We start from the raw sequence: 10635 nt of genomic DNA, 5'->3' as shown, positions 1-10635 counted from the left end.
GGGGGGGGGACTTTGCTGGTGATGGGGGTTCTCTAAAGTAGAGGGAACCGTGGTTCATAGTACAAGCTGGCACAACTGCTTTCTTGTCATTATATCTTACTAATTTTGCAAACCAAAGTCCCCTCCCCCTAGTACATTGAGGGCTGCTCCATTTCAGTGTAGTTTAATCATTTGTGGGAGTGGAGAGTTAAAAAGGGAGACCATTAGATGAATTGTAGGACAGCCACTGAGAAAGGACACTCCACAGATAGTATGAAATCTGAGCATTAAACACGTTTAAATGAACAAGGTCAAGTGGAGACTAGAAGATGTCACCAAGTGCAAAACTTCTCAGAGCCAGCGTCTTAGCAGTCTGGGTAGACCGGAAGGACGAGATGTACGTTTTCTAAAGCAAGCCCTCCTCAAAGCTCTGCAGAGTAGGTCAGCATACACTTAGCTGAAGGAGCTGCTTTCATCAGGGATGGTTTTATCTGTGAACCAAAGCTGGACTGTGGAATTGTGAGCATTGCATGTAATAGCAATTGAAAATAAAGGCCAAGGTAAAGATTACAGCGTCAAAAGGAATCTTTTAGGCTCCCCAAACTGTAGAAATAAATATTTTTTTTCTTTCAGCCTACTCTAATCTACCTTTCGTATATAATTTTATAAATTTTATAATTTTATAAATTCTCCTTACTTAAATTAACTTTTCAAGTACTAAATAAGAAGGCATACAACCTATTAAAGTTGCTCTGGAAAAAAGCATTCAGCAGATAGCCAAATGGAGTTAATGGAGAATTAAACATTTCATTCACTGAAGAGGTCAATTAGGTTATTGTTGAAAATTTTGGAAAGTTCTAGTAGGTTTGGAAACCCTTATCTAAACCTTAAGCTTTTGTAAAATGTCAGTTTGTTTCATAGTAAAGTGATATGAATTATTGATTTATAGTTTGTTTTTAATCAATTCCTAATTCTAGTCTTTTGGGGAGGTGGTGTACTGTTGTAACAGGTCTTTGAGACAGGTCTTGCTCTCTAGCCCAGGCTGGTTCCAGGCTCACCATCCTCCTGTCTCAAACTCCCGAGTACGGGGGTTGCTATCATAATGCTTTAATTTTTAAAGCCCTGATTCCCACTTAATTCTGGTGGCACCATCAGAATTCTGGTGGTAAACATTCTTTTGTTAACATTAACGCTGTTTTATTCCTAGACACTCTTCCAGGTAACAAGGCCATGTAGTAGCTTCTTTCATAATTAACTATAAATTCATTATATGGTGCTGTGGCATATCATTGAAAGGCTTTTATAATGTTAAAGACTGAAGTATCTATTTTAAGAACCTGAACCCAGTTGAATTTTTGTGTAACTATTTTTCACTTGGTTGTGACCAAATAGAAGGTCCTGCTAGGCTCCCATCCTATAGTGAGCATGTGCCGGTCTGCCTTTAACTAATAGAGCACCGAGATGCCACTCTTCCCACACAAGTCTTTGAGGCTGTTGGCTGTCTGGCAGCAGGAATGTCCCCCAAAGCCCTGGAGCTGTAAAGCCACATCTTCCCTATGTATAAAATTTTAAACAAATCAAAATCTGACTAGACTTTAACCTTAAGGATGAATAAGAGATCCCATCCCTCTACTATCTGTCAAATTATGGAATATTTCAGGAGGAAGTGCTGACTTCAATCTCGTTCTTGTTATTTCTTCCCCACATTGTGCAGTAAGTCCAATAAGCTCGGCTGTGAGTTAGCTTAGCTTTTCTGGATGAAGGTAGTTGTTACTCAAGATGACCTGTCTTCTAGGTCAAGCTGTGAAGACATTTTGCCTGTCTCAATCTGGAAATGCTTCACTATATCTCTGCTGAGTGAGTGAAGCCAGGGGGAAAATGAGCTTCTCACTTTCGCATCTACAGCCAGGCCCCGGAGTCTCGAAACAAGGTTGGCAGCAGTGGCCACTGGAAAGCTAAACCACTTTCCAGCAGGCCACTGCCACAGAAGTCACTTCTCCCGGTGCCTAGCTCCAGCTTCCGTTGCAGGAAAACAGCACAAGTGTACTTGTTTCCAAGCTTCTGTGTTAGAGAGATGGGACATTAGAAATGTTCCCTAGAAATGAGAGCTTCCATAAGCATTTATGAGGGGTAACTGTGGGCCCAGCTGGGCATTGGAAAAGAAGGTAGGACATGATTTAAAGAATATGATGCTTAATGGAGGAACTTGTGGCTTTTATTCCCTTAACCTGACTGGATTTTGTAGCCTGTGTGGAGGTGGGTGGGGTAGTTATTCGGCTTGTTTTTTAGATGAAATAGCTTAGGAACAGGTAAAGGATTTCAATAAGGCACCGGTGTTGGCTGTCTGACATGCTTACCCCACCGGATGTGATCTAAGTGCTCCCATACACAAACACACTGGATGGTTAGATTCTGTTGTGTGTCACAGAAGCTAGTGAGGAAGGAATTCAGAGGATGGGGGAAAACTGTGGACATAGAAGACCTAGGGAACACTTGTACTAATTGTCAAAGAGAAGATGGGATTCCAGGCTGGGGTACAGGGTCTGTGTTCAGGAGAGAATGCTTTTGTGGTCCTCAGTGGCTACAGAATGGGAAGTGTTGGCCTGCCTTGTAGCCTGTGTTGGAGAGTTCCTCTTGCTGTCAGAAATGGCTTGATGGACTGGACCTTGCAAGATTGTTGTTCCTCTATTTAGCCAATGCTTGAAGTGCTTGCCTTGCCAGAGAGATGTTTTGTTCTATATCATTGGTTTTCAACTTGTGGCTAGCGACCCCTTTGGGAAATGACCAGTGTTTTCACAGGGGTTGCCTAAGGCCATCTGCACGTGAGATATTTACATTACGATTTGTAAAAGTAGCAAAATTACAGTTCTGAAGTAGCAATGAAAATAATTTTATGCTTGGGGTCCCCACGACAGGAAGAACTGTATTAAGGGGTCGCAGCATCAGGAAGGTTGAGAACCACTGCGGTACATTAAATTGTCTCCTACTATTTGATTCCTACCTGTTTTGAAGTTTGTCATCTCATAGTAAGAGTTGGTTTGTCTACTTCTCCATCTTGGAGAAGTGGTAAAAGTCTGGCCTAAGTGTAGTATGTGGTCCTGACAGTTTCAGATAGTGGCACACTTCCTGTACTGGTCATGGAATGGGGAGGATGAAGAACTCGGGGAAAGCCAGTGTCCCTTTCCCTTGGGCTTGAACATGAAATCAAGATTTTTTTTTTCTTTAGTATTCTCTACCAGACGTTGAGGGTTTCACTGGCACTTGCCCTAGATTTCTTGAGGAGTGCTTGTGGAGAGGCCTTGGGTCTCATGCCTAGGAGACAGACCTCATGTACTGCACAACCTGTGCAAAGACTCAAGTTTGATAGGCATGCCTTCAGCACTGTGGGCCATCCTTACCGTATTTGGGGTTTCTCAGCAGTGGCTAGCAGTGTGCAGAAAGTCACATTGACTGTCTTGACTATTAAGGTAGTTTAAAAGAGTTTTCAATATTAGTGAGATTATTGGATTTATTTCCCATTAAATAGTCTGTACAATGCTAGGGATATTTGTAATAATATTGGCCAGTTATTGTTTGAGTGGATTTTGAGCCCTGGGACATGAAGGCTGTAGCTGCTTCAAATGGCTGCCTTTGTAAGGCTCGCAGCTACTTCTGGGAGTCTGCAAGTGTCCTCAAGAGAGCATGGCAGGGAGGTTATATAGTGCCCAGGACTGCCACTGGGGCTGTTGGAAATGGGAAACTGGGAGAATAAATGCTGTCTTTCCTCACTCTAGAATCAAATTTGGGGATAAATGTGAGAGAGACTAGTTAGAGAGAAAGGGGAGTGGGGGAGGAGGACAGCTTAAGATAGTCAATGCAAGATGTCTCTGCGAGCATTCTCTCTACTCGGGAATGTGTCCGGTATTTAACATCCTAACGTGTACAATTGGAAGATGACAGTACGCGCTGAGTGTACTTCGCTGAAGCACAAGACACTTTCCCAGATACTCTCCCATGAAAACATTCTCAGGAAAACGATCTCACTAGTAATTTCCAGCTTGCAAACTTTTAGGTCTGTGGAAAGGTTTCTGTGGTTAACACAACAATAATCGCATCAGAGAAAATCCAACTGGTAGAGAGAAAGTCAACAGAGGCTGATGAATACGATTAATAATTTGAAAAGGGATAAGAAAGGACCAACAAAATCCTCTGAAAAATCACTACTTACAGAGCTCAGCTGTTTTGTCTACTTTCATATATAGACTCAGTCATTGCCAACAACCCTATAAAGAAAATGGTTTATTGTTTCTACACCCATTTTAAAGATTAACAAGCCGAAGCCCAAACAATGGGCAAGTAGGGGAGGTGCTGGGACCAAAGCCGTATTTCATAGCTATGTTGTTCTGATTTTTTGGGGGGTCTTCTGCTTTAAGCTTTTCTTAATTTTTTAGGGACTGTTATAAAAGTAGTAGGTGCTTACTAAGGAAGTCAGTGGCAGAAGAATGGGAATGCACTCAGAATCATCAAGTATAACTTAGCTGCTGTGTCTTCCCGCTTGCTTTTTGCAGTACTGTGTATTAATTAGTCAAGGATTGAGGTTGTGTCTGTTTTGTATGTCTGCATAGGTGGATCCTGCTTTTGAGTGTTCCCTAAAGCATAGGCCTTTGATTGTTTTTACACCACTGGTTAAGTATTTTAATGAATACATAACCTAGACTTATATCCCCCCTACACATTCGACTATGGGCAAGTCATTTGACTTTTATAGAACTCAGCCTCTTTTATAAATGAGAGGTGGATCAATTCTCTCTCTCTCTCTCTTTTTTTTTTTTTTTCAAGTTATGGGGATCTACAGAGGTATGGAGGGACTGAGGATAGAAAGGTCAACAAAGCCTTGGCCTCTGCCTGTATGTCAACCCAGCCAGCTGCAGTGGAACTTACGCCCATATAAGGCTTCATGTATGTTTGGAAAAAGTGACTTTTGGGCCCAGATGGTCTTATGTTCAGCATTTCTGTGATTTTCTTCTGTGACACCTACGTTGTCATGTATTGTGCACATTTCCAACATTCCTCACCAGAGAGATTAATAGATTAAACCGGTTTGCCAGATTGTCTCACATTATGTCATGGAAGTGTGTTAGGTACAGAGAAACTCAGTGGTCTCTGCTGAGCAGTGTCCAGAGTCTGCTGAGTTATTCAGTTATTCTCCTTAGGAGACCCGTCCACTGCTGCCTCTGCCCTCACATATTTCCAGGTCAAGTTTAATGCTCTGTCACCAAAGGCTGGTAACCGGGGAATGAGCAGTGTCTGAGACTAGCACATTTGAAAGAGAGTTCCCCAATGGCTGCCCTTCTTTCATTATGCACATTAAGCCTCTTTGTATTTTGAAGGAACTGATCTGGAAATCCCATGGTCCTGACCTTTTCTTTTGCTCCCACAGAAGGAAGAACCCTGTTCAGAAATGAGTCAAGTTAATGTTTGGACACCGTTGCACAAAGTGTTTTAAAACTGCCCTGACCATCTTGCCAAATGAGTCTCTGCTCATGAGACCCAACAAGATGAACCAGCCAAGGAGGGATAGTGTCCTGCCCTGTATGAACAGTGACTGCTGACGTCTGAGAGCAAGCTGGGGGTACTGAATGTTGTCTGCCAGTACCATGAAGGAAGTGGTTTATTGGTCACCCAAGAAGGTGGCAGACTGGCTGCTGGAGAATGCTATGCCAGAATACTGTGAACCTCTAGAGCATTTCACAGGCCAGGACTTGATCAACCTAACCCCAGAGGATTTCAGAAAACCCCCACTGTGCCGAGTCTCGTCTGACAATGGTCAGCGGCTCTTAGACATGATAGAGACCCTAAAGATGGAGCACCATATGGAAGCACACAAGAATGGCCACGCCAATGGGCACCTCAGCGTTGGCGTTGACATTCCCAACCCCGATGGCAGCTTCAGCATCAAGATTAAACCCAACGGAATGCCAAATGGGTATAGGAAAGAAATGATAAAGATCCCCATGCCAGAACTGGAGCGCTCCCAGTACCCCATGGAGTGGGGCAAGACTTTTCTGGCCTTTCTTTATGCACTTTCCTGTTTTGTTCTCACTACAGTGATGATCTCAGTCGTCCATGAACGAGTGCCTCCTAAGGAGGTGCAGCCTCCACTGCCGGACACATTTTTTGACCATTTTAACCGGGTGCAGTGGGCCTTTTCTATTTGCGAAATTAACGGCATGATCCTTGTAGGACTCTGGTTAATTCAGTGGCTGCTCTTAAAATACAAGTAAGTAGAGTAAGCGTCGTTGTAAGAACCATCGGTGATGAGTGTGCCATTGGGTATCTAGTCGTTCCTTGGAAATGAAATGCACCAAGTGTTGAAAGCAAAGCTTAGTGATTTCCATTCCTTTCCATGTTGAAACCTCTCACCCCACAGGACTAACTGAAGCTCCTACAGCTTGAGAATGCATGTGCTTGCTGCCTGTTTGATACAAGATTCCCCCAGAATTAAGACTAAGTAGTGACAATCTGTGTTTTCAGGTAGTAGGAAAGAAATACTCAGGCATCTTCAGAGAGTGCAGGCTGTTGAACAACGGTAGACTGGGGTGGGGGGGTCACAACTCTGCTTAATCTTGGTTGCTGTTTAGGTGTTTACTTGGCTGGTGAATTGTTGGCAGTTGGCTTATGTGCTGTAAATAGTGGGATATCTCCTACCCCACCCTCAACCCCCATCAGACCCAGAACTTTATCAGTAAGTATTCATAGTTTTTGACATGTAGAGTTCAGACAGCTATTCTCCAATGGCTTTGGTGGGGAAAAAAACTGATATCTCATTTAATTTAAGCAGGCAGAATGTTACAGAATCTGTATGATTCCACCTTAAAGACTGTGTGGCACTTAAAACACTAAGGGGCTATCCTTGAGTTTCTCAGTAAGTACCTGTATTTAGTTTTAGCTGGATCCAATGTGACTTTTCTTGTCCTAAGCTCTCTAAACACAACAGGGACCTCTTAAAGGGAGCTTTCACTTAGATAAACATCTTCCCTTGTTTTAATTAATTGTCCTGTGCTTGGTGTCTGATTTTCTTTCTAGTGGAACATCTTTGTGGCTTCCCCATATGCAGTTGGAGATTGGGAATTACTATTTCTTCCTACTCACTGAACTTGGGAGCATCAGTAGGAGGTACCACTGTGCTCTGGCCACAGCACAAGCTTCCTGCCATTGCCCCTAGGGCAATGTCACCAAGTCCACATAGCGAGCAGGGCCATACCTGGGACTGAGGCCAAACCTGGGCTGTTTCCCTACAGACCTGGAATTGCCACTCTCTCTGGGGATGCTAGTGATGATGGTAGACTGCTTGCCTGAGCCAAAGTATGGCTGGGTGGTAAAGAAGCCATATCTAGAAACAAAATGCAGGTGGAGAGTTTCGGTTGAGTTTTTTGAGTGCTTTCCTGGTGTTGGATAAACTCTTAGTTGATGAAGTCATACCTGCAAGGAGAAAGGGAAGGCACGTGCCAACTCTACCAGGGAGACCGTCTTCACTCTTCACAAGCCATTGACGTAGCCAAGGGTTTATGTGGGACCAGTTTGACAATTTGATAATTTTAGTAGAATTTGAAATAAAATTGATGAGCTACGCTGACTTTGAGTTGCTGGGGGAAAAAAAGTTGTTGCTTTGGTTTTGAGAGGAATTGGCTTCAGGAATAAAGATGTTTGGAATTCTTGAATACATGCTGTTGACTGACTAGTCCTGTATTTCCCTTAGGGACATTTCCTTTCCCTGTAAAAGCCCATTGGAAACATTTCCCACGCTTTTCCTTCGGAGAGGGGAGGGGAGCTCAAATTAAACTACCTAGGGTTTTTTTGGTTTTGTTTTGTTTTTTCTTTTCCTTTCTTAAAATTTGCTTTGATTTTATAAGTTCACTTTCTGGTTTTTCATCAAAATTTGTACACACAGATAAATTTACTACCCCAGATGATTCTATCACAGAATTGAGATTTTTATGATTTCAACCTTGTTCTAAGGAAACGTCTTAATCACAAGACTAATTTCTTTTAAATGTTTCATTTTTCTAGTAGGGCATTTTCATAAAATCTGTTTTTCCTTAAACTTTCTAATTTGGCATTCTGGCACTTACTGCCACGACTGTACTAATGTATTTATTTAAATAAATAAATTCGATAGCAGTAAACCAGTTGGAATAGTGCTGGGTTAGGCCACCTGGGTTCTAGCCCGAGCTATGGCTTTATATGCCTACTAGGTAACTTAGCTGAACCTTTTCATCTCAGGAGCCTTATTCCTCTCACAGACAAAACAACAGCTTCTTCGTCGGTTTCTGTTGTCTTAGCAAACTCTTTTTTAATTGGCCCTGGCATTGCTGGGCAAGCTACTGTCGTGGAATTTGATTAGTCAGGTAATTTGAACTTGAATGCATCCAGGTAAAGCTTCTTTAAGGTCCTCAGTCTGGCTTTCACCTTTGAAAATAGACTGTTGTCCCCAGCACCCCCCTCCTGTCTGGGACCTCTCCCAATGTATGTGGCACCCCAGACCTGGATTAGGTGGGAGGCGACAAACTGATAGAGCAACAGGTGTATGCTGACGACTGGCATCCTGGCTCTCATCAGGAAGGCTAAGTCTTTTGTACTGTTCCATAGGTACACTGCCCCCTAGCACCCACCCTTGTTTCTAGTTCATTGGCTCTTGCTTTGTAACATTTATCCACTGTTTTGAAGACATGGACCTTCCTGGTTATGGGATGTTCTCCTTGACTTTCCTTGCTTCTGTGTTTGACTCTTGTGAGTTTGGCCCATCTCTGTAGCATCCACCAGCTGGATGGTTTACCAATAACCATTTTACTCAGCTATTCAGAATCAAAGTTGCTTGGCTGGTATTAAGGTCCCAACAAAGCCCAAATTTTCCCTAAATTATTCTGACTTTAAGAACCCCAGAGTCCTTAAAAAGCCAGCCTACCCTCTCTCCTTTGTACTTTCTATCTTTAAAGAAAAGATAAAGCCAAAAAGGATAATGTACTAATTAAGAAGTAAAATCGCTGGGATTTGGGCCAACATCCACTACCAACAGGCCCTTTATAGCCAGACGTTCAGAGTTCTGAACACCTGGGTTCCGAATTTGTGACATTCAGCTCTGTCTTATGTTGTATACAGTTGTCCTTTTCTGTGAAAATAACTTCTGAACTTCTTTTGGTTTTTAAAATTGTAAATAATGTTGTCTCCCATTTAGAATTGGACTTTCAAGCCACTGACTAGGAAAAATTCCCGGGAAATCTCTGCCTTTGTGTCAGACTTCACTGCAAACCAGGTACCCCTGTTTTAAGAAAGAACCATAAAGAGCATTCTGAGCTTGGAGACTGATGGAGCCGAGACTTAGGTCTCAGTGTATGGCTCTCAGCTAATGGTGGCACGCCTGCATGTTTTCTGTGGCCCCACCCTGTCAGGACATTGCAAACCCTACAAGGAGAAGACAGCACTGTAGCTTACAAGTCAGGGTTTCTTACAGGGTGAGCGTAAGACTGAGTGTGGTGATTTAGGTGCCTCAGACTCTCCTTGACCGAAATCAGATTTGGGACTAAGTTTTCTAACTTGTTCCCCACCATCCCACTCCCACCCACCCTGTCTCTAGAAGCAACAACAGTCAGTTGGTGTTGTCTAAGTTCAGTCTAAGTTGTCTGAGTTCAGTCAATTCTAATTCAGTCAATTCTGTGTTTAGGAATGTCTCTTCTTTTTGTTTCTGATTAGGGACGTACACTGTGGAAACAGAAAAAGAAATAACTTCTTGTCTGTGAAGCTCAGGGCTCTTCACAGTAGAGTTGAAGTCTGACCTTTTTACCTGCTACTAGTCCAGTTCTCTGTACACTGTAGCTCATATCGCTGTCCATTCTATGTGTGTCTCTTTAAAGTTTTATAGATCTTATCCCGATGCCTGTGGCGGAGCCTGGTGCATTTAAACACAAGGTGTTTATTTTAAACCTGTCCATTCATTCAGCTTGAAGTCAGTGAGCAACCTACTGTCTGCCAGCAGCGCTAGGTCCTGGGGAGTGCTGGGGAGAGGAGAGAGCCTCCAGTGAAGTAACCAGAGGGAGGCAGGCTGAGGTGATGCCAACAGCTACTGTAAGGAAGCTAGAGACACCAAGCCAGCATAAGGGCTTGGGTATGCTGGAAATAGGGCTGAGGTGATATTTTCAGATTGGGTCATTATCAAAGGCCACTGATGAGATAGCAATTCAGAAGACACTTGAGTCACATGAAAGACAATCCCAGGTAGCTATTTGGGAAACAATGTTTCAGATAGGAGACATAGCTAGCTGTTTGATGGTAGGTTTATTTCTTTGGCTCAGTTGACCCCCAGAGTATTTGTAATGGCCCAGTGAGCTGGGGGAGAGCTGTGACTTAAGAGTCTAGTGAGATAGGGACAGTGTCTCAAATGGAATCAGTTATGTGCAGATTTAATGTCATATGTGGTAATGCCACAAACATACTTGTATTTTGGAAGAATTATGTAAGGTCAACAAAATGCTCCATTAAGACACTTACTACCAATCCTTAAAACTGGAATTTGGATCTCAGAACCCATATGGTGGAAAGAAAGAACTGACTCCCAAAGGTTATCCTATGATCTACACACACACACACACACACACACACACACACACACACACACACACA

General features: G+C 43.0%; 1 protein-coding gene across 1 annotated transcript; it reads left to right on the top strand.

Annotated features, from left to right (window-relative positions):
• Window positions 1–5402: 5402 nt before the first annotated feature.
• Window positions 5403–9258, top strand: LOC129685668 (phosphatidylcholine:ceramide cholinephosphotransferase 1-like). Its single transcript, XM_055619173.1, has 2 exons — window positions 5403–6238; window positions 9194–9258. Exons 1-2 carry the CDS (start codon window positions 5598–5600, stop codon window positions 9213–9215), a joined length of 663 nt encoding a protein of 220 aa, XP_055475148.1. The 5' UTR covers window positions 5403–5597; the 3' UTR covers window positions 9216–9258.
• Window positions 9259–10635: the final 1377 nt, after the last annotated feature.

Source organism: Psammomys obesus, unplaced genomic scaffold, assembly GCF_907164565.1.
Source record: "Psammomys obesus unplaced genomic scaffold, mPsaObe1.curated_primary_1811, whole genome shotgun sequence".
Taxonomy (NCBI): domain Eukaryota; kingdom Metazoa; phylum Chordata; class Mammalia; order Rodentia; family Muridae; genus Psammomys; species Psammomys obesus.
Note: the sequence above shows the minus strand (reverse complement) of the source record. Positions and strands in the feature narration are given on the sequence as shown.

What these genes read in the sequence shown, in the direction of transcription:
- LOC129685668 (XM_055619173.1), top strand. Translation starts at nt 5,598, where the DNA reads ATGTTGTCTGCCAGTACCATGAAGGAAGTGGTTTATTGGTCACCCAAG. An exon ending in TGGCTGCTCTTAAAATACAA is followed by an intron (nt 6,239 to 9,193) that starts GTAAGTAGAGTA and finishes TCTCCCATTTAG; the next exon opens with AATTGGACTTTCAAGCCACT.